This window comes from Pundamilia nyererei, unplaced genomic scaffold (assembly GCF_000239375.1).
Source record: "Pundamilia nyererei isolate P.nyererei 1_Seehausen unplaced genomic scaffold, PunNye1.0 scaffold00002, whole genome shotgun sequence".
Lineage (NCBI taxonomy): Eukaryota > Metazoa > Chordata > Actinopteri > Cichliformes > Cichlidae > Pundamilia > Pundamilia nyererei.
Window position 1 is genome coordinate 9,717,692 of NW_005187403.1, and position 22,995 is coordinate 9,740,686.

General features: G+C 40.3%; 1 protein-coding gene across 11 annotated transcripts in view; it reads right to left on the reverse strand.

Annotated features, from left to right (window-relative positions):
• Positions 1–357: 357 nt before the first annotated feature.
• The window catches only part of rgs3a (regulator of G protein signaling 3a), a 122,848-nt gene continuing 100,210 nt past the window's right edge, over positions 358–22,995 (reverse strand). For 10 of the 11 annotated variants that reach the window (XM_005720448.2, XM_013909750.1, XM_005720447.1 and 7 more), the window contains 5 exons: positions 14,777–14,847; positions 4,840–4,941; positions 3,793–3,854; positions 2,616–2,782; positions 358–2,514 (listed from right to left, as the gene is read on the reverse strand). In XM_005720448.2, the coding sequence (XP_005720505.1) occupies positions 2,314–2,514; positions 2,616–2,782; positions 3,793–3,854; positions 4,840–4,941; positions 14,777–14,847 (603 nt within the window). In that variant the 3' untranslated portion in view covers positions 358–2,313. Of the gene's footprint in view, positions 2,515–2,615; positions 2,783–3,792; positions 3,855–4,839; positions 4,942–9,627; positions 9,736–14,776; positions 14,848–22,995 lie in introns of those variants that run through there. The other variant, XM_005720456.1, reaches the window with a different exon arrangement.

Here is a 22,995-nt window from a genome sequence, read left to right on the forward strand (position 1 = left end):
AAGAAATTAATGTAACTCAAAAAACTGCCCAAAATTACAACTTCCTTTCAAAAGACGTCTGGTGTGTGCTTGGACTAAGCCAGACTAAATGTCATCCAGTTTTTATGCTCACCTAATATAATTATGTGCCGAGGCTAGCTTCAAAAAGGCAAATGAATGCATTTTCCAAAATGTCAACACTTCCTTCGAGAAACTTCATGCTTAATGCATGTGTTTTGTTTCTCTGGGAGTGCGCGGGAGCTCACGGACCACCTGAAAAGCACATCACATTACATCTCAGCATGTTTGTGACCAACACAGATAGGCATTAAAAACAAAATAACATAAAAAAGAAAAAGAATGCACAGACAAGAGACATCTTATGTCATCGGTTGGTTGGTTTATTTATCATTAGCAATGACACCACATGTACTCTACTGTTTTCACTTGCTATTACCGGAGATGCATTTTGAATTGTAAACAGTGATAATGATACTCCTTACAAGCAGTGTATGACCAGGGGAAAGAGCAGACTGTACCTGCTCTCGCTCACCTAATTTTTTATTTTTATTTTTTAAACAATACATGTCATCTTATAGTTTTGAGTCTCTCATATTTACATAGATACAGCCGGGTCCCACGTTCATCACCAGCAGGGACTTGTTTGGCTTTTTTGGGGGTTTTTTGTTTCGTTTTTTTTTTTAAATGTGCTATCACATATTTTTCTTAAAGAATTATATTTACAACCATATTGCCCCCTTCCCCCAGCTGCCTGCTGCCGGGGGGGAGGGGAGAGTTAACACAGTTAGAATCACTTGCTTAAACTACTTATGCTTCTTGAAAGTTTACGCTGTAAGTCAACCTTATAGCTCTAAGTATTTTTTTTTCTCTTAACAAATAAAGTTAATACAGAGCTCAAACTGTTCCGTCTTCCCCATTAAAAAAACGACCAAAGAAACAAACCAAATATCATATTAAAATAAAATAAAAAATAAAAAGAAACAATAAAATATTGCACTTAAAAGTTCAGGACAGCACTGGACCTGTTTGGTGGTTAAATTGAACAGTGAGAGCTTTCAGCTGAGTGCCTTGGAGGACGTGAGGAAGTCTGCAGAAGCATCCAGCAAGTTAATCTAAATAAATAGCAAACCTTTGTACATGTGAAGCTTTTTTTTTTCTCTGTGAAACGAGCAACCTCTCGTGTATTGCTCAGTAAGAGCGGGGAGTGCATGTTGGAACCCTAAAGCATGTAAAAAAAAACTGTGTATAAAAACAGAAACAGAAAAGCACATAAACTAAGCAGTAACCTGTCATAGCAATGTCCTGAGAATGGTTCCTTGATTAGTCCATGAGCTACAATGTTAAAGGAGATGTTTTTAATCTTCTTCCTCTTGGATTTTCCTTCCTTGTCGTAAACAGTCTATGGAGACGGGAAGAAAGTCGTCTTGGGGTTTTTTTGTGTGTTTGTAGATTTTAATGTCTTTTAATGTGAGACACATATTTGCGTTTTGTCACAGCTCCAGTCCATCTACTACTTATACGTCTGTGTTCTTTGCCCGTCTTTGTGCTGAACACTCACGTCGTCTTTCCACAGTCTTATGAACAAACTAAGGTGAAAGCCATTTATAGAAGCTTCGAGCGGAAGCAGGGTTTAAACGGATGCGTGTGAAACCAGAGCCACGCCGGTGGCTTTTCATTCAGACATCAGCTTGATTTTTCCTCCTCTGTCACAGAGTCTGATGAGAGAACGTGAAGGAAGAGGACGTCCCGTCGTACCGACAGCTTTGAAGTTGCTTCGCAGAGAGAGACGTGATGGAGCAAAGGAGGGAATTCTCAAAAGAAATAAAGGAAGGGGGCGGAAAAGTGATAAAACAGTACCGGACTGTCTTCGTGTCGCAGGGATTTCTTTTTTTTTTTATGATGCAACTCCTCCTTTACTCCAGTACAACTGGACAAAAACACAAACAAATTGATATTTTTTTTTTGCTGACAATATGAATGAAAAAAGGAGAACAAAAATCAGTGATGAGACAAGCATCCAGCTCCTGCTCCAGCCCTTGCTCATGGGCGTCTGCATCCATCCATCCATCCACTCATCAGTCGAGCCATTCACCCATAACTATGTAAACTACATTCCTTTGCAGTGCCATATGTTTGCCGTGACCTCTCACACCACAACAGAAAATAATGAACAGACTGAAAGACAAAAATAAAAAATAAAGGCAGACAAAGAAGCGCACATCCCACCCACTCTACGTATAACTTTTCAAGTCTGGCCTCTTTTTTACTCTCATCATCTTTCTCTTCTCTTCATCTTCTTTTTTTTCTAGTCTCTTATGACGAAGATGAAGTTGAAGTGGAGCTAGGCTTTTTTTGGTTGATTAAGTCCAAGTAGAGTTCAGAGCGCAGGAATCGGGGGTATGAGTCCTTCTCCATCAGCCCGTATATCCGCCTCTGAGCTAGGTCAAAGCAGGAGCGTGTCACATTCTGCAGGTTGTCCTTAGTGTGATCTCTAGTGTATGAATCCAGATTTACCTGCAGAGCCAAAATAAGTGAGAATAAGTCCAGGAATAAATGAATGTTTCCTTTACCAGTTTCAATCCCTTTTTTTACAGGCTGCGTTCATTCGCACTCACCTCTTTACAAGACTGGATAGCGATGTATTCTGCAAATATTTTCTTGGCTTTTGAAGCCATCTTGGACTGTGACTTGATCTTCTTGTATTCCTCGCATGCTAGCCAGAATTCCAGATTCTCCTCGCTGAACTCTGTGCGCAGGAAAGCTCTGAATGCTGCCAGACCATCTGAGGGGAAAGCAGAGGGGTGGGAGGGGAAGGAGGAGAATAAACAAGGAGAGAGTTGACTAAAGTGCCATGGCAACCTCAAAGCTGAAGCCCTCCTCAGAGTTTCAGTGTCTAAAAATAACTCGGTGACGGCCTTTTGAGTCATGTGGTTGGAATAAAGTGAATCGTGAAAAAAAAAAAAAAAAAGAGAACCTGAATACAGCAGCGCACATTCAACTGTTCAACAGCCTTTTAAGTGACATCACCCCTGTGACTCTGTAATTCCTTAATATTTGGGGCATGATGGCAATGCTGCTCCTGTGCACAAGCTGCGAATGAACAAAGAAGTGACTGTTTCAGTGTAAAAAAAAAGGGGGGGGGGGGCTATGAGGCACTTTGGTCTGATTTTTTAAAAAAGTTTTGGTCCTGTTAATGATTTAAGGAAGAAGGCATCCAGGAGAGAGAATAGCAGGAAACCTTGTCCTCCCACAGCTCCTGTCTGCACCTTTCCGTTCCCATGAATCACCCACGCTGATAAGCAGAGCCAATGCACGCAGTCATCTCTTACCTCATTCTGGTAAGCAGGAATGAGGTAAGGAAATTAAAAGAGAGCAAATAAAGAGGCCAGCAAAACCGAATGACTAGCAGATGTAGCGCTGGCGTCGTGTCAGCTTTTGTAAAAGAATCGGGAGCAGATTGTGGGTGATGAATTGTGGAAAACCTCAGAATAGCAGCACAAGAGCGAGATGCCTGTGTTGGTCTCACTTTGTCATTCTGTCTCAATTATGAATAGTGTCTTTTAGGTTATGGAAACTTGCTGAAAGCTGCACATTTACATAAACAACGTGTATGTGTGTGCATGTATATGTCAGTAAGTGCATAGTTTCAGTGCTCATCTACTTCCTTCTCTACCTTAAGCATGCACTCTGAGTCTAAAACCATGCTGCACTAAACAGCAATGTAAAACACAAGAATGTAAAACACACGAGGCAAAAGTCGAGAGAAGAAAGGAAAAGAATCCAGCCACTTACATTTGTGAGACAGCAGCTTATCAAGCGAGTCCCCCCATTTGAGCGCTTCCTCTGGGGTGGGCCTGCAGATGAAAGCAGAGCGATTCTTTAACAAGCCCATTTCAGCCAGGTTTCTCATTGTGTGACCCATCCGCAGAACTTTGCTGGGCAGGTGAGAGGAAATGCAGATGCAGACACGTCCTCTATCTCTCTATCTCTCACTGCTTCCTTCCACTCTGTGTCTAGTCTCTCACATTCGGTTCTACCTTATGAATGGTCACAACAGCGAGAGCCATGAGTCTGCTCCACTGTAGTGGTGGGGGGAGGCTTTTATAGTTGCATTCAATGCAACTTGAAAGGCAGTGGAGAGGGGGAGTGGCTTCAGACAGCCAATGAGGATGCGCAGCCTGGTTTAAGACCTCCTACTCATATGGGTATCTGTCTGCCCCCTGCTGCCTCTTTTTTTGTATCCTGCAATGAAGTATGCCTTTTTAACGGCCAATCTTAGCCCGCTGCAATCCACGTGTCAGGCCTTATTTGGGACAATATTTTAGTTTCATAGTATATTCTATTACCTCACCTGACTCGCCAACAAACGTTGTTGCATATTACACTTTTTCCTTGTTCTTACATCTTCTAAGTAATGACATAAAGACAGATTAACTTCCTTTTTAAATCGAGCAGACCAGATAAGATGCACTGCCACAAAAACTATGATTATTATGGTTACATTAGCTATACCTTGAATACATTGGGGATGGATATTTACTTTGCCTACTTGATGCCAAATGATCCACACAAATAAATATGAATCTACTCAACAGATGAATATAGTTCACAGAGAAGTTAAAGGGCTGCATCCAAGCATTATGCCTTCCTTCCTTCTGGCATGCCAGCCTTACTCACACACTCTCCCATTCATTTAATTGATGCCAAACTGCAAGCACACTCCCATCTCTGCCCACATATCTGTCTTCCAAGAGCCAGGTCATCACCAGTTGTGGTGAGATCCAGAAAACCGTCTGACACGCACCCACAAGCACACGCTGTCAGGAAGTGGCCACTTACTTGACTGACTTCATAGATTTGTCTAACTTCCCGGCTGGGTTGCTTCCTGGGGACTCATTCCTCCTCCGCAGGAAAGCCAGCCGATTCTTCATGTCTTTGGCCCTGAGTGAAAGAAAGGTAGAAGAGAGGAGGAAGTGATGTGAAGGAAGGAAGGGTAAGAAAATGAAATAAAGTGGATAGAGAAGGAAGACAAAAAAAGGAGACATGGGAAGAAAGTTTGTTGAGTTTCCAAGTCCAAAATCCATAACTGAAACAATCCAACGCATGGAATCAGCAATTAAGCTCCACGGTGCTGTAAATCCAATCCATACAAAAGCAAACCAATCAAAAGCCAGAAAAACAAGGAGATAAGCATTATGTACATTCTAGTTGTCAGCCGGATATGTTGGTGTGATGGCACAGAATTCTCCAGCAGCAGATGTCAATTTCCTTTTTTCGCCGCTTCTTGTCAGTGCCTCTCGTGTCAATCTAATTTCTCTAACAGCCTTTCCTGTAGATGTGTCCCTGGCAGGTTCCTCGGCAGGGACTAAACGAATGTGGCAGAGAAGGAGGAGAGAGACTCAGTCCTCACTCCTCTGTTTCATCACGCCATTCTCCGTGTGCCTTGAGGGGTTTCTGAGAGAAAACTGACCTAGGCCAAAGGCGCACGGTGACATCCCCAAGTGCTCTGCTGCTTTCATCCAGAAGCAGCACCCAACACCCTCCTGACCGCCCACCTCACCTGTTTCACCTTTCTCCAACCATCTTACACACAGAGACGCCCTGCTGCGCATGCGCCACATCGAGTCTCAAATGAGGTAGCACACCAGTCCTCTGTACCCATGGGCCCCCCCAGCAGGATTCTGCGTATTCCCATAATCCCATGGTGCGTGTCCTGGCTTTTCCTGACCTGGAGCACGTGCTGCCTCACTGGGATGTGACCTCACTCAACACCCATTTCCTGAGTCCCTGCTTTTGATTTCCACTGTGGATTGACTGGCCTGCTAATAATGCAGCACAACGTTGTGCGCTGGGCTGGCTCTAATCACTGCAAACTGTCCCCCTGCCAACTGACAACCCCCCCAGGAGAGCATGCACACCCCAAATTAAGAAACAGGGCTTCCAGTTATAGACAGCTATCATTCAAACATGCACACACAGGAGGACGGAAGAGCCCGGCACTTGCGGATTAGCACAAATATAGCACGTGAATATTCATGGAGAGTAATAAAAGAACAGACATACAACCATTTCAAAGAACCCCTCTGCACCTGTGCCAGCTCGTGCCCACTTCACTGGAGCTTTCATGCCAGACAGGTGTTGGAAAACTCAAAGTCTCTACCAGTGTGTTTGCGTATATTTTTGCAATTTTTGCAATGCTTAAAAGTAGCGTCGCAGCTACAGAGAACAAAGTTCGCTGCTGATTTGCGTTTTTCCAAAGGCTGCAGGACAGGTGAAGTAGAAACATGCCTGTACACATGTAACCACACAAGTGCACGAACGGTTGGCAAAATGCTAATCGCTCCTTTAAAATCAGGATCGTGTGACCACAAAAAAGGAGTATTTGCACTTTTCAGACTTATGGTTTCACATGGGGTGCTTGTGGGATAGTCCAGAAAGAAGGAAACTGTAAAGAGCTGTAACCTGAAAAAGAAAGTGCTGATGAGATCTTTTACCTATTTATGTTTTTCTTTCGTTCATTATCTTTCTGGAAGATGTTTAGAGATAGTAATATTCCTGTTTTAGATTTTTTTAAATTTTATTTTAGTTTGCAGCTGGGATGGTCTCTAGTCTCCCATGACCCAGGACTGGATCAGCAGAAGGAAATAAATGGATCACAAGCTGCTTCAAATCACACGGCATGCTGATTTCATGCAAACAAGCAGCAGCAGAGAATTTCTTGTGGAAAAACTGGCTTCCTTGTTAGAAAAACTAATAGCATTAGTATACCGGTACCCTATATTTTTTGAAAATATAAGCACCTGCCCTTCTTGTCTAAAATCAGATGCAAATTAAAATTCTGGCTGCTTTGTTACATTCCCTCCCATTAATTTAGAACTACACAATAAGTGCCCTGATGGAGAAATGCAGCCAGTCTTTGGTACAGTGAAATTAACAGGAACTAAAAGGGCCTGTGTTTATCACTCTTGTGCTCCTTTGTACTTCCTTTAATGCTAAAATGGTGAAAAATGGAAATTTGTTCTATGCCCTGTAGCTGAGATATAGATCTAGAAAAATCCATGTGAGAGCCTTTTTTTCAGGCCAGGTAACCGGGGAAATGGAAATATCTTTAAGAGAAGATGACTCATCCATTGATTGCTATAGCACAAGCGCTCTGCGGGAAACAGACTCAAATCCAGATGTTTAACTGCTGTACGGGGCTCTTACACGGCATCCTCGTGAACCGCTCGAGTCTGAAGGACATTACTGCTGGGAAAGAAAAAGAAAAACCTTGTGCTGTTAAATAAACTCGTAACATCAGGGCTGGGTTTATTAGACGGTTCTATATTTAGTTTGTACCCGAGGCAATTTACGTTTAAGCTGGGCATGTGTTAACATAAAGGAAAGCTCTGTCTTGCAAGTGCATGTGAGTTTAAAAAAAGAAGAAAGGAGCGTTTTATAAGAGCTGAAAAATTCACTCTTCCCATCACAAAGCTGCTTTATGTATTTCTGTCTGGTTTTATACAAGCTGAGCCCATGTGTCAATAATGTGACAATGATGTCACAACAGCTAAAGGAAATGTATGTTTCTCTTCTGCCACCAAGTGGATGCCACTGGATACTGCACACCCAAGCAGCTTACATCATCTTCTTAAATGATCTTTCCATCCATTTAAAACAAACAAACAAACAAACAAACAAACTCAAACACAATGCAAGCTGTGGAACAAGTGACACATGTTACCATTCTCTATTTAAATCAACACAGCCTGGAGTGCATTAACACTTTGTTTCTGTGTATGCCTTTCAGTAATTGCAGGAACTCTGCTGCTGCAGCCATGAAAAGACTGAATCAGTGCCACAGCCGTGCCTATCTTTGATATCTCCACTACATTGCCTGTGTGATTATTTGGTCAACGGAAGTAAACACCACTTCCACCAATTCAAGAAAGGCTTTCATAGTCCTGGTTTCCACTATCTTACAGAGCTAGATTAAGTGATTTGTGCGGACGACTCTTCACAATCACATTAATGTAAATAATCACCCAAACAAAGGAAGAACATCCTGGTTAAAGCCCCTTTGAACCATTAGCACACATATAAAAATAATAAAAGAGCAACATAAAAACATGAAGCAGTTGTAATACTGGCAAAGCCTGCTGCTTCTCACATAAAAAGGCAGAAGAAAGTGCAGTTACATAATTTTACGTATCATTTTGTTCAGTCCTGGAGATGGAAAGTCTTCTTGTACTTGACAAAAGTCACTTAAACATAATACTGTGCTGAACAGTTATCTATCCAGTGCTCTTTGTACCTCTGCTCTTTATGTGTTAATGGTACATACACAGTCGCAGTCCTCACAGCCTCTGACCTTGAGTACCTCTCTATTTAAAGTTCCTCTTTACTGCCTCTCTTGAGCTCTAAATCGGCCCCTAGTCCTTTTCCATATCTATGCTGCTGTTTTTGCCTTATTAAAGACAGTGACCACTGCAAAAAGTGAGGCGCAGGTAAAATGTGTACGCACGCTATGCGCCTGCTTGCTTCTCTGCGAGAGAGAACACTTTTACGTGCTTGAGTGAAGGAGCAAGAGGTCTTTTGCGCTGCAATTATCTGCAGGTTTCCATGCTCTTTATTCCCTCTTTGCTTGGCTCACATTAGTCGTACTAATAGCACCCCCCTGGCTATTCCTGGTGTTCTTGAAAGTAGGCCGCACTCTCTGGGAAAGGCTCTTGTAGCACATGGGGAGACAGCTGTAGACAGACATATTGCAGAACACAGTGTACCATATAAGCACAAGACAAATCCAATCCTCCACTTCATTGCAGTATACCGCTCACTACATTTATCATAATAACTGTGCTTACACTTTTGTTAAGCCCATATTTGCGCAGTCTTGTGTCCAGCAGATCTTGTTTACTCAAGGCCGTTTGCCTGTGAACTAGATGCTGGACATGACACACAAATAACGCTGTGCTGGCACATGTGCCTGTTTGTGTATTTGTGTGTGTGTCGCTATAACGGGTCAAGGGTTGTGTCAAAATAACTGTGAGATTTATGTGGGGAAATTGTAAGCACTTGCATTGTAGATTCTTCACTCACGAAACAGTGGTGTCCAGAAACACAAGCCACATTCATCAAGATAATAATCATGGGAATCGTAACCAACAGGAAGTAGCCCTTGAATATTCCTGGAAGAACAATGAAAAAGGGAATTGTCCTAAATTTTGTCTATAAATATAACACCATCACGTCCACCATCTCCCTCAATCAAGGCTAAAAAAAGAGCTCTATTTCAGAGAAACTCACCTTCCTAGCCACAAAGACCACATGAGCAATCCTATTCCTGAAATCCAGGCTGCGTATATTAAGAAAAAGGGACAGCCTCAAGTTAGAAGTAAAAGCTGTTTCCTCCAAAATAGTCTCAGTCCTTCAGCCTCGCGGGGGACTCTTTTCCCTCATTGTGACTGTCAAATGAGATCCATGTAGAGGTCAGATAGCTTCCTACCAGCCTAAGAGCAATAATCCATGTGGGACTCAAACCAGCCCCTGCTCACACTTTTCTCAATCTCCCTGCTGATGTTTCTAATTCTCGTTAACAACATTCAAACCGCAGTTAAATCCACACACGCCCAACACAGTTGCTCTTACCTTTCCAGGTATTTCTCTGAGAAATCAACCATCGTGTGAAGCATGGGTGCCAGCATGAAGGCTGTATGTACTGCATGTGAGTGTGTGTCAAAAGTCCAGGGCTCTGTTTGGCAATCACATTCCTCTAACCCCTGAGAGGCTCTGGTGGAGCTTTATATAGCCCTGAGGGTCTGGAGAAGGCGGACCCTGGGCTCACTCAATCCACATGGACTGTTTAAAGGCAGATTCCCTCAATTGGGGTTTGAGAGGCTTGGACTACAATGGGAGAGGGTCTTCTGTCCAAGGTGACGAGCTGCATCAGAACAATTTGCTTAAAGACCTTTTTTCTCTTAGCATGGAGCTACAGTGGCCTCTGAGACTGTGTCGCTTGGACCTAAAAACCATGATAGTAGAAAACAGTTGCACACTAGCTGTCCTGTGTACTGGCTAATATAGAATAAATGTGGACAAGAAAGAAGAATTTGTGTAATCCCACAATGCTGTATGGAGCGCTATAACAGTAGCAGGACTCATACAGCATAGCACTGACTGATCATGTAGAACTAACAAGTATTCAGCATTGCAGTAGAGCTATCACTGCATGAACCTATAAACTGTAAATAGTTTCAAGGGCAATGGAAAATTGAGGTTTCATCACTTTAATGTACGATGAAAGAGCCCCAGACATCTAAATGCCTTTTTTTGTGGTTTTTAGTGTGATTTATTAAGCTGAAATATATAGTTTAGTGTAATAATATATATCATCTGCATAACTTGGACTTTTCTTCAAAAATAGGAACTTTAAGTAGTTAATCTCAGCAGTAAATTTGCAAGCATTTCAGTGGGCACTTGGCCAATTCTCACACCACAAAAAATGACTTAGTTCTTGTACCTTGGCACCAATTACAGGGATACTAATCATTTTGCAAGAAACCGCTTTATCTGTATTATATTTCAATGACGGCCAATCTCTATCCAGCAATACTAATGAGAACACTGCATATATTCAGTGTAAAATCTATACATGAGTCAGACAGAATGGCAGAAATGAACAGATGCTCATTTGCGTTGTGTTTCCAATAACAGTTGTTGAGTATCTTTCTTCATTTTTGTGCCTTTTCCATGTGTGTGCATTTAGGATCTCTTTGAAGTGAAGTTGGATTACCAATTTAACGCTTTGGTATTCTGATCCTGAACCTATCAACATGTATCAGATTTATGGATTTTATTGCTGCTGGTTTGAAAGTGCTGTCACCATGCAGTGATCCATTGTCTGTGGAATAAAGATGCTAGAAAGAATGCTTATTTGAAGAAAGACCATATTTGTGTCTAAATGATGATCAAGATAAAGTTGTATAGATACATAAGCCATATGTAGACATAAGTATTAGGAACACCTTTACCTAATATGCTTTGGTATTGCTGCAAAAACAGCACTGACCAGCCAGGCATGGACTCTGTAAGACCTCTAAAGGTCCCCTGTGGTATCTGGCACCTAGATGTTAGTAGCAGAAGTCCTGTGAATTGCGAGGCAGAGTCGCTGCAATCTAGACCTCTTGCTGCACATCACTCCCAACCGTCTCTCCTCTGGTTCCAAAGAGACCCTTCTTAAAGTTTTAAATGGCTAATTCTTGGCATGATTTGGCCATGTCAGATGTAATTTTTCCGCTTTACACTAATCTACATCTACTCGCTCAAGCGGCTCCCATGTTATTAATCAGTCTCCTACTTTCAAGCGAAGTAATTTGATATTTAATTTCTTTCGAGCATGCTTGTGCATCATATTTTAATCTATAGCACAGAGAATTTTGGTGAATTCTTCTTAATGAGTAGATATTTCCCTTGCTACTGGTCTGCAGTGTGGCATATTGGTAAATGACTGGAAGTGGGTGAAAACTGTATATTCAAAAAGAGGATCGCATCACTGAACATTTAGAGTCATCCTTATTTTACTGACTGATGGTGACAGAAGAGAGTTTCATGACTGACTGACATACAGTTTAAGAACAAAAAACTCTTTTGTTTTCATGCAATCTTCAACAGTGTCAGAACCATGTAGTAGAAATGCTACTTGCTTAGCCTCTAACACACACAGCATGAACCCACTTAAGCTGAAGGCCATGGCACCCAAGAAGCACAACATCCTTTTATTAGAGCAAGGACAAAAGCAGAGACTGGTGCAAGATTAATCTCCGCATTTTGACAATTTGACTAATGTTGTTTACTTCATGTGGCCCTAATGTCCCACCTTACATCTGAGAAAAATCAAGTACAAATCTTATGGTTCAATAGCAGCAGTTTGAGAATTAGTATTTTTTACCTGTAATCTTTTTTTCTTTTCTTTTTTTTTAAAACTTTCCTTATATACTTTCCTTGACGCTCTAATATGTCAGTGTGATTGTTGGCCAGTGTAGAAGAGTTCAAACTTAAGAGAAATGCTGCATGGATGTAGTCCTATGTGTCGTTGCAATATTGCAGTATAATATGAACTGCAAATAAATGAAGAGCGCTGCATTACATATTGATTAAAAAAAATTACAGTACTTTATCACTGGCCTGTAGACCATGCTTCAAGCTTGCACTTGCCTTGGCTGTGCCAGAAGACAGCATGTGTAGTATTAGATGACAAAGGTTTTTTCTACCTACTGCAGTCAATCAAGCTGTCACATTTTTTTCTAACCAATCTATTTAGGCACACATTGCTCAGTATTATCAGTTTGCTCTGTGTTTGGGGTCTTGAATTGTAAAATAGGCACACCCGATATATTCACATTAAAAGTATATTGTATTCCATATTGTATTCTTTTTATGCCTGTTTTATTCAAACATCGAAGACAAGCTGAATAGGTTTGCAACAGCTGACAAACAGGCTACATACTCCAGACCACTGGGAAAAAAATAGCTGAGGAATTTTAATCACTTAATCTGCTCTTTAACTAAACACTGCAAAAAAGTAACAGGCTCAAGGACAGCTACTGTTTTATTGTATGCAATGTAAGAAATGTGCTTTCATCTTTTCAAAGAAGAGAACGAGCAGCCGATGAATTGCTGAGCCCATGTGCATCCCCAACATGTACACCTTACTTCTCACCTCAAAGAGAATATGAGACGCGCATATGGTTCCATACACCTCATTTACCGCTTCATTAAGCAGTTGATGAGCAGCATTACACTATGAGCTTTAACTTTCACATTTGTCTTTTAAAGTCTATAGCACATCTCTGCATTTGCAGGTCCGTGAACATGTAGATATTATGCGTGCAACATTAATTAGTCACATTTACACCCGAGAAGCACATCCACAGTTTTCCTATCTGCCTTAATTCATCTAAATTAAATTTTAAAATGACACTCAACATCTACTGGGTATTTGTCCTAACACTCTCAGTCGTCAATCCATCAATCCAGCCACACAAAGGGTGTGACTGGATTGATGGATTGTTTAATACATTCCACGCTACAGAGGGGTGTGAAATTGTACACTCTGTTGATTACATTAGCATTAAAAGGCTGGTGAATGAACAGGAGGGCTGCCATACTTGCTGTTTTTCTGCTGAGTTGGGAAACATGTCGCCATGTGCTGATTTTTTTTTTATTCTTGGCAAAAGAAAAACATACATGGAAGTACAATATATTAGGTAAAAACAGAGTTATACAATTCTACTGAGCTTGAGCTCAATTATTCTTCAACGTAGCATAAACTCGTCAGCAAGCTTTCTTGTCATTTCTTTAAGCAGTCTTTAGGAAAAGTTCTCCAGGCTTCTTCAAAAACATTCAAAGCTCTTCTTTGTATGTTGGCTGCCTTTGGTTCAATTCTCTCACAAGATTATCCCACACTGCTTCAGTAATGTTGAAGTCTGGGCTCTGGGGAGACCAATCCATGACTCATATCTGTTTTTTCCAGGTACATTTTTACTCCATTAGCAATACGTTTGAGATGATTTCCACTAAGCTGTTGGCATCCAAATTTTTTCCATAAGGTATTGCATGGCAGATAAAAATCTGACTTTCCTTTTGTGGATTCATTATTCCATCAGTTTTGACAAGATCTCCAGCACCACTGGGTGAAATGCAGCCCCAAACCAAACCATGACAGAGCTTCCACCGTGTTTCCCAGATGGCTTTAGACACCTACTCTCCTGACCTCCTTTGTATACAATGATGACAATTTGAATTAAAAATGATCAATGTGGGTTCATCATTCCATAAAACCTATTGTCACTGATTTTTCAGCCCAGTTCTTAAAAGTTGGCAGCCTTTTCTCCCTGTTTTGCTTCCTTAAGAATGGTTTCTTGATGGCCAACTTCTGATGAGTTCTGATGAGGCTTTAATGCTAAGATATGCCAAGATTTTGGCTAGTAGCTATTTGAAAATCACCTTGTTGCTGAAAAAATATGAATTTATGCCTGTCAGTCTTTGGCATTTTCTATAACTTCAACTAAAGAATTGGAAACAATTCAAGTGTCTTTGCAACAGGTTACTTTGGTTCTTTCTAAAGATGTCTTTTGTGAGTAGATGCAACACTGGTTCATCCCTTGAATTAGGTGCCTTGTTTATCCTGATCGTTCATAAGTAAACATTAGGTGGTTTAATAAACAGAAAAACATTCCTCTGAAAATATGTCACGTTATTGAAAGGACTGGACTGAAGGTGAGTGAAAATGCAGCCGACATCTAAGGAAAAACCTCAAAAGACCTTCAGAAAGCCTGAAGAACTAATGCTCAAGATTATTTTAAAAAATAACAAGAAGGTCTGTCTCCTTGGAAGAAAAATATAAAGAAATAAAGGGTGGCTCAAGCCTTTAATCTTGATTATGTACCAAAATGTCCACTGCATCCTACCAACTTTGAGTACTGAGTAAGCTTTAGAGCTACTATTGATTGGACATTTCTTTTGACACATCCAAGTGGAAACTCTGAATTTAATATAATTGTCAGATCTGTGTTGTCATGTCATTTAATTACCACTCAAATCGCTTCTCCTTCTCATACACAAATAAAGTCTGCATTTAAAATCTAAATAGCAATGCTCTGTTTTCCGTGTATTGTCTTAATGTTGCACCAGGGTAATTGATAAGAAAATCCTTACAAATTCCTAAATGAGCAAACACACAAAGGGACAAAATAAATGGAACACGATAGACATATCCATATATGATTTGAATACTCACAGGTTCTTGGATTTCTTCTTCTTGGTTCCTCCGGGGCCGACCTCGCAGCTACAGGGGGATCCGGCACTCAACTGAGGGAAGAGGAAGGAGAGGACACACTGCATCATCCACCCTCCACACAGAAAGAGGGCCCTGCAGGCTCCTGCAAAGACTGTAGCAAGCTCTGACTACCTCCAATTGGCTATGACTACCCAATTGGCTAGGAAGCAAGTAAGTCCGTGGAGTGTCCTTATCAAAAGCAAGGCTAGTCCAGGTAACACATACAGCCAGCCTCCAAAATGGTTATTCCATAGCAGCAGTCCACATTGTAAACCCCACAGTGCTCTCTGAGGTGTGTGCCTGTATCTCACGGGTACACTTGGTGTTTGTCTGGGCATAACAAAGTAAGGAAATCTGTGAGAGTGGGAGAGTGTAAAAGACTACAGCTGTTGTTTCTGTTGGCCTCCAACTGTGCCCTAGGTTTGAAGTGTTGAGCCAAGACTCCGGGTTTCACATTACACATTCTGCCAACCCACCATTTTGATTGGTTAAGGCAAAAAGGGAAGTTGCTTCAGGGTGGAGAAGGGGTCAATCTCCACTAATCTGATGGTCTGAAACTGCCCCCATTGTATGTGTGAGTGAGGCTCTAAATAATGAGCCATTGTATTACAGCAATACACATTCGAGCTAGATACTGGCCAGCTGGTAACAGATGGCGTGTGTTTTCTATCTTTGAGGACCCCCAGCTTGCGTTTCAACCTTGAGAGTGAGGGCTTTTTTCTCTTTTCCTTTGTTTTTTCTTTACAAATGTTGGCAGTGCCACAGTTCTTAAAGGTCTTGTGAAGCTTTTACTTTGGTGAAATAAAGAAATTCTTCTAGAAATGCAGCAACAAAACTAAAGACATTTGTAGTTTTTCTTTTCCTACCATGAATTCTTTTGAGCCCTTATAAGCTGTCAGACCTCAAGCCTACCACAGCAGCTGTTTCCTATCAATCGAGGAAGCTACACATTTTTTTGTCTCCCTCAAGCCTGTGCTAAATCAAAGTTGCAATTTAAACGAAATAGCTTTTCAATATCCGTAAACACTTCTGTCAAGGTTACTTAAAGGTTAAAAATGTAATAAACCAGTTGGGTTCCTCGGTGGTATGACAGAAACATACTGGTGGTAGTGTTATTAAATGATTAGTTTCAAACTGTCTGTCCAGTTGCGTGCATACAGCTAGAATGGCTACATTGTGCTTGTACCGTTATTATTGTATTTAACAATAATGCATAGTCTCAAGGGCAAACACTTCCTGCTTTATGCATCCTTCCACACTGAACCACCCTACATATACCAGCTGCCAAACTATATCCTGTCGTGCTTTTGCATTATTGTTTCTGCTCAAAGTGGAATAAACCATTGATCTACTGAAGTGACTGACAACTCTAAACACTGCCAAAAAAAGGCGGAGAAATACGCTCAATTTAACTTAACTGCGTTTGTACATCATTTTTCTAGCTGGTAGCTTATTCTGACAACCTCAGCTTTCAGCAGGACAACACAGAAACTGCTGAAGCTGATGTGAGTGAGCACAACGTGTCAGTGCCTCCTTCCCTCAGAGCAGATTTGATACTACAGATTGCATAGCTTTTTTTTTAATCACCTTTAGTACCTGTGAGTGGATTTGTCTCCTCAAAGCTCCAGTTACAGATGGAACATGTCTCCTACACTCTTTTAATAACTCCTTCCTTTAACAAAGATTAAGGTTGTCACTGTGTGCAGTGCAGAGTGATGCACTCCAAGCATTCAGATTAAAGTCATAGTTGAATGTGAAAGGTGAGTGAGAATATGTTGTAGGAGATATCTAAAAATAAGCACAATCCAAGAGCACAGACAAAATTGTGATGTGCGTCTGTTTAAGGCTTCATTTTATGGGCAAAATAAGAATATTGTATTTGGTTATGTAGACTGGGGCACTGATCGATTTCAACATCACGCAAACATGTTTTTACATATTAAACTGACACTTAGTCAGTGTCTGTCTTGATTGTTACTTCATGTCCATTTTGTTCAATGTCATTCAACATCTAATACCAGTAAACACCCGTGATGTTTACTCTGTGATAAGCAAAACTTACACAACAGAATCAAACTACAAACATAGTCCATGTATTATGTATTTATTTATTTAGTCTGGAAAGAGACTATGTCACTGAGGTTCATGGGAGAAACCAGAATCTAATCATTAATCTCAGAGTAAGAGAACAACAGGGCAGCCCCAGTCTCCACAGAGCCATCAATGATGCTTCCCCCTGAAAGTACAGGACACAACTGGAAAAAGAGTTTGCCCTCTTCAAAGAAACTTGTCCTCATGCCAGGTAATGTTTAACTAGACTACTATTTCACCTAAATGAGTGCAGAGGGGTGTATATGTGAGCTTTTGCTACAATCTGGATGTTTCATCCAAATACATGCCAACCCTTTAAATTAATTAGCACCTGCTGCTGAACATATCTGGAGAGGTAGTCTGCCTAAAACATTAATGTGGATGACATCCAAGCTCAAACAGGGAAAAAAGGCCATGAGCACAGATAGATCATAAAATAAAATATATTCTGACACCTGAAAATGATAAGTATTTTTCACCTCTTACCTCCCCTCTACACACACACACACACACACACAAACACACACACGGAGTGCCAAACCTCCTGTCTACACCCAACAGCAGCACTGCAAATCAAGAAATATGGCTCTGTGATGTCAGTGGAAAGTTAGTCAAAAGGGAGGAGTGTCTTCAGTTGCAACACCATAATTTCACACAGGATAAAAATGCCCTTCTACCTTCCACTTAATTTCTATTCATGAGGGTGAGGGTGCAATCTACAGGAACACACTGATTAAACTCTACATAAGAGGAACTCATTATGGGTTTCAACAAATTACCACTTGTCTACCTGAATATAAGCCTTTCATAGGAAACAGCGTCAGAGCAACAGGGACGTTTATGACACCTATGTTTTAAATAAATGAAACGGAAATATTTTTTATGAGGCCATGGTCCTGTCGTCCAGTGAAAAATATTATTACAGTTTGTTGATATAAGCTACTTGCAAACCTGTGGAATATTAGCACCAAACACCATCTGACTTAATGTGTAACTCCCAAAGAGCCTCAAAACTTGAGTTTCAGCAAACTGTATAGCACTGTTAATACAAAGAATTTAGTTTTGAGTAGTAAAAAATATAATATAAAAGCATTAAAAATGTATTCTTAGGTATTAGTTCTACTTTTCTTCTGTTTTGCTCCTTTTCCTCTTTGTTCCTTCTGATAGCCCAAGCCCAGCTTCACGCCCGCACACGGTACACACACATGTACACACAACTGTGTGCCTGGCAATGGTCAGTAGAGGATAACAAAAGTATGAGGCTTTTCTAAAAATAGCCTTGGTGCACGAGTCTCTGTGAGAACAAACTTAACTGAAGACAGCAAGAAAACACAGCATTAGCCAAAGACCACACGGCGACATAGCCCCCTGACGCACGGGATGCACATGTTGGCACGCTGTTACGGATTGCGGGACAGCTGTGTAGATACAAAGTTTAACAGACTTCGTGACACATGTGCCTTTGGAGGCCATTGTGTGTACTTATATATGTATGCATTTGTGAATAACATAGGCAAATGTGTTCTGGAGAGTTCTACATAAAGTTTCAAATGTTTATAAAAAGACACCCATGCTCGTGGCATGTCTGTTCAGTAAACATCAAAGGAGAATATGTGTGTGCCACACTGGGATAGGACACAAACTATTTGCCTTCAGTTCAATAAATTGTTCATTCTTTAACTCCACACCACCGACAAACACACTGTAAGAACAATATTATGAACACAGCTCAGAAGGATTCCTGACCCAGACTCAGGTCAGACTCCAAATCCGCCCCCAACCTAAAACCGTAGAGGTGAATAAATGTATTTTGCTCTTTGTGTATTCAAACTACTTTTTGGCTTTTCATGGCCTGCTGCCTTTTCGTCATCAGGCCTCCTTCAGACTGCTTCCATCCATTTCAGCCCCCTGTTTCTTTGTCTGTTTGACCACAAACTCACAAGCCAGTGTCTGAGCAATCCACTCCAACTAGTAAAGCATTAGATTGGTGCTGCGTGTCAGAGCCCCGCTTCCTGGCATTGTGTGGCAGTGTTTATGTGGCATACCCCATTCACAGTGATCTAATGATGCTGTTAAAACCTTGCATCACTGCCCTGCTCTGAACCTGGTTTTCCAGAAGCTCTGATGCGAGCCAGCTTTGATAAGTAAACACACTTTTACCGATACTAAAATATTAACGGTTTAGATAGCTGGGCTGGTGTAGGCTTTAGGCTATAACAGCAACAACAAAAAGATTCCCTGAAGATTAAAGTGTTATTTTTAAGCACACGAAAGCCACAGAATTCAGAAAAAAGAGGACTATTTTTCACATGACTGCCTGCCTGATTTCAGACCAGTCTGCACAGTTTTCAATCTGGGTTGACTTTTATTGGTATAATCCTACTTGTGCATTCAAAAGTTGTTATCTGAACACCAAAATGCAATCATGCAATGAATATAACATAAAGCTCAGAATGTATTTCTATCTTCAAGCCCTCACCTAAAATCACTCTATAAGCTGTTTTTGATTTCACTGTGATAACGTAGCAATGAGCACAAAGCAGACAAAAGGAAAGGGTCAGACATCAATAGCGTGAGCTGCAAAATACAAAATTACAGCATGCTTCTTTATATTACAAATTCATTCATTCATTAGCCTTCCTCATCTGGCAAGCAAAACGCTTGCTTCAGGGAACTGGAAAACTGGAAAAACGGTTTATGTAGTTCATGCAACTGGATAAAATTGCATATTAGGCATTTGGTTTTGTGGTTTTTGGTCTCCTGTTTCTTTGTTAAATGTGAGCTTTTGCCTTTTCCCCTTTGTATACTGTTGTATTTTCTGGCTGATATAAACAATCCATTGTTCCTTCAGTGGTCCTTGGAGAGAGCAGAGTTTGCTGTTTTTTGTCTCTAGTCACCTATGTTTTTTCCAAGTCTCTGGCATAAATCTGTGCAGATACTTTCAAGGGCAAGAAAAATGGCCAAGATAATCATCAAACAAGCAGCCTGTGTCTGGTGATTTTCCTGGGTTATGAAAGCCTGTTATGCAAATGGCCTATTATTACTTTTCAAAATAGAACGAGTGACGCACAGTTATATTCATGCAAGTATATAAAAAAAACATGTATTGAAGATAGTTTCACATAAAGGTCCCTACTTTGCGTAAAGATGTATTTTCTAACTCCAGGACCTCCACAGGAAAGTACTACTCGACAATTAGCTTTGCTTAATTTGAGGCAGATGACCGCATTTTATCACTCCGAATCGTAATTATTTTTTTTAATTATCTCTCGTAGGTTTTCTCAGTAATTGTAGTGTAATATCAACACACACTGAAAACAAATAATCTAAAACTAATCTAAATTCAATTAAAGAAATCATACTTGATAATTAGAGGTCAAAAATTATAATGAACACGCTTTGATTAAAATAATCATTTGGAATGTGCTCTGGCACTGTTTTTATCATTCCTTCATGTGCAACACAGGCTATTTGGCGAAAAGATATTATAAGGTAATCGTACGTGTTCAATTTTATTTTACTTTTTTTTTTTATCTCTGGAAAGGAAATCAGTGATTAGACGCTGCATTAGACTTAAGGTATAATAAAAGACAACTGGTTATGCTCCAAAACAATTATCGCTGTTGAAGCTGTATTTTTGTTGTTTCTGCAAAAATTGTTGAAAAGTGTTTAAGTGGAAGAACTCAAAGTGACAACAGAGATGACATTGTATAGAGGGATGATTCAGATCGTGTTCCGTGTCAACGTTTCATTACATGAACACCCACTGCCTTTTCAGAGTGAAAACTATCCTAAACTAAATAAAAGAGAAATGAACTGAATTCAGAGCATAAGGAAAATAGAGATCATTTCAGATTAAACACTAAAGTTAAATGTTACAACTGACAACATAGTGCTAAAAAAGATGGAGTCTTTAATTCTGGCATGTTAAACCATTTATATAGTTAAGTTTGATTGGGTGACCTGTGTCTGAAGAGAAAAACAAGATAGGGAGAATATTGTAAACAATTATTCATATTCATAAACACGATGCTTTCAGTGCTTCTTTTGGTATGACATTTTCTTTCCACAGTTCTTTTATGGCTTTGTATTAAAAGCTCTGAGAAAACATTTTTAGATGCCTCTATAATTCTTTATGCGTTATTATATAACTGCTTCAGTTATTGTTTTTCCAGCTTCCTTTATAAATGGTAGGAAATAATCTTGTGGTCTTCCCAGTGGCTGCATGATGTTTATCTGCATTCATCGGTCAGAATGTGTACAGTTGTTGGTGTAACCGAACGGTAACATACACTCTAACACACACGCACCCAAACAGTACAATGGGACAACTACAATTATCAGAAATATCTCTGAACAAACTCAGTGACCAGCAGCCAGGATACTGACTCATTCCTACTCTAACTACATTATGAAAGTGGTTACAATAGGTGCATTGTCTGAGTGTGTGCTTGTGCTTGTGTGTGTGTGAGGATGTCTGGGTATATTGAATGCTTGATCAGATTCTTCCCTGCCTCCTGTTATTCAGCACCTCTCCGGAGATGGCTGCTTTCCTGCATTAGTACTTCCCATGTCATGGTATGTTAATGAACAATGCTAGGACAACGTCACTCTTTTGAGCTGCTCTGACAAGATGTCAGGATACTAAGACATTTTCTGACCAGCAGATGACCTTTCTGCATGTAATTCTAAATGGCTGCAGCTACAGAGTTCTCCCCAAAACTGGCTGTTATACACAGACTGAAAAAGTAGGTCACTGATTCCTAATCAGAAGCAGCTACATTAGGAAGATGTCAAAAAAACAAACACATACTGAGCTAATTTTAAATAAGTATATAAGATATATATGTATATATACAGTAACCAAAGAGCTTCTCAGGTCAGAGTAATGGGATATTGTTCAACGCTAAAGTCAGTCAACAATTCAATTATTAATTACAAAATTGAATTGAGAATTCAGACCTACAAGCAAGCAGCAACTAAAGGGGGCTGCAGTAATGGCCTAGCAGTCATTGACTCGAAAGGCTTTTCATCCAAGTATTTTAAAAAATCCTTATATTTAAAATTATGTTAGTTTGTCCAAATAACTTTGACCCTCTGAATGTATGTTTAAAATGGTTTATAATTCCTAAATACTTAAAGCATTGTTTTTGTTAAGTCCATTGACGTAAAGTTGAAAGTCTTAAAAACCCACTGTGGTGGTATACAGAGGCAAAACTACAAAACTGTGTCTTTACTGAAGTGTATATTTTGTAAAATAATAAGCCTTTAGCCTTCAAAGCTGCTGCAGCTGCAGATAATGTCCACATTCGTCCATCTAGATTTTTCAACATATTATTTCAGGATATCTAATGAACAACGTGTCTCATAAAATCTCAGCTTCTCTTGTAATTACTTTAATAGCCAAAGCAAGGAAAACTAAAAAGTCATCATGCTGACCTTGTTCAGTCTGATGACTTTTTTCATGTTCCATGTTTGATGAACATCCTGACATCTTTATTACTACTGCTACTAAAGCTTCACAGCTAGGGTCAATATAGCAGTTACAGTCCTCAGCAATACAGACTGTTCAGATCATACTAAAGTGCGTTTTGCACAGATAAGCTGCACTTTTTATAACTAGAACGTTACATCCCTGATAAAGGGAGGTTATTTAAATCCTAAATAATTACCACTGTCTTGGTGCAAATAAATTATTTGCCTTTAGTTTCAGTATAATGTTTCCACATCAATATGAGGGAGCCAGATAACACTGTCCTATTGGCTTTATGTTGCATCACCGGGCTGGTGGTCAGTCTCGTTGATCATTACGGTCCTGAGCTCAGAGTGGTAACACATAGAGCAAGAGTGTTAGTGCTGTGAGTAGCAGGTGCTGCCTTGAATCTGTTATTAGCATTTTGTATTTTTATCACAGCCAAGCAGAAGGGCTGGTTGCCACCAACTAAAGTGATTACTAGGAAAGTAGCAGGTCAGGAAGAGACGTATGGCATTCAAGAGGGAAGGAAGGAATGCTGCAAATGAGATTCCAAACACAGAAGCAGGGGAATGATGTGGGTCACACATCCATTTGTGTAAATGGCATGCTTCCT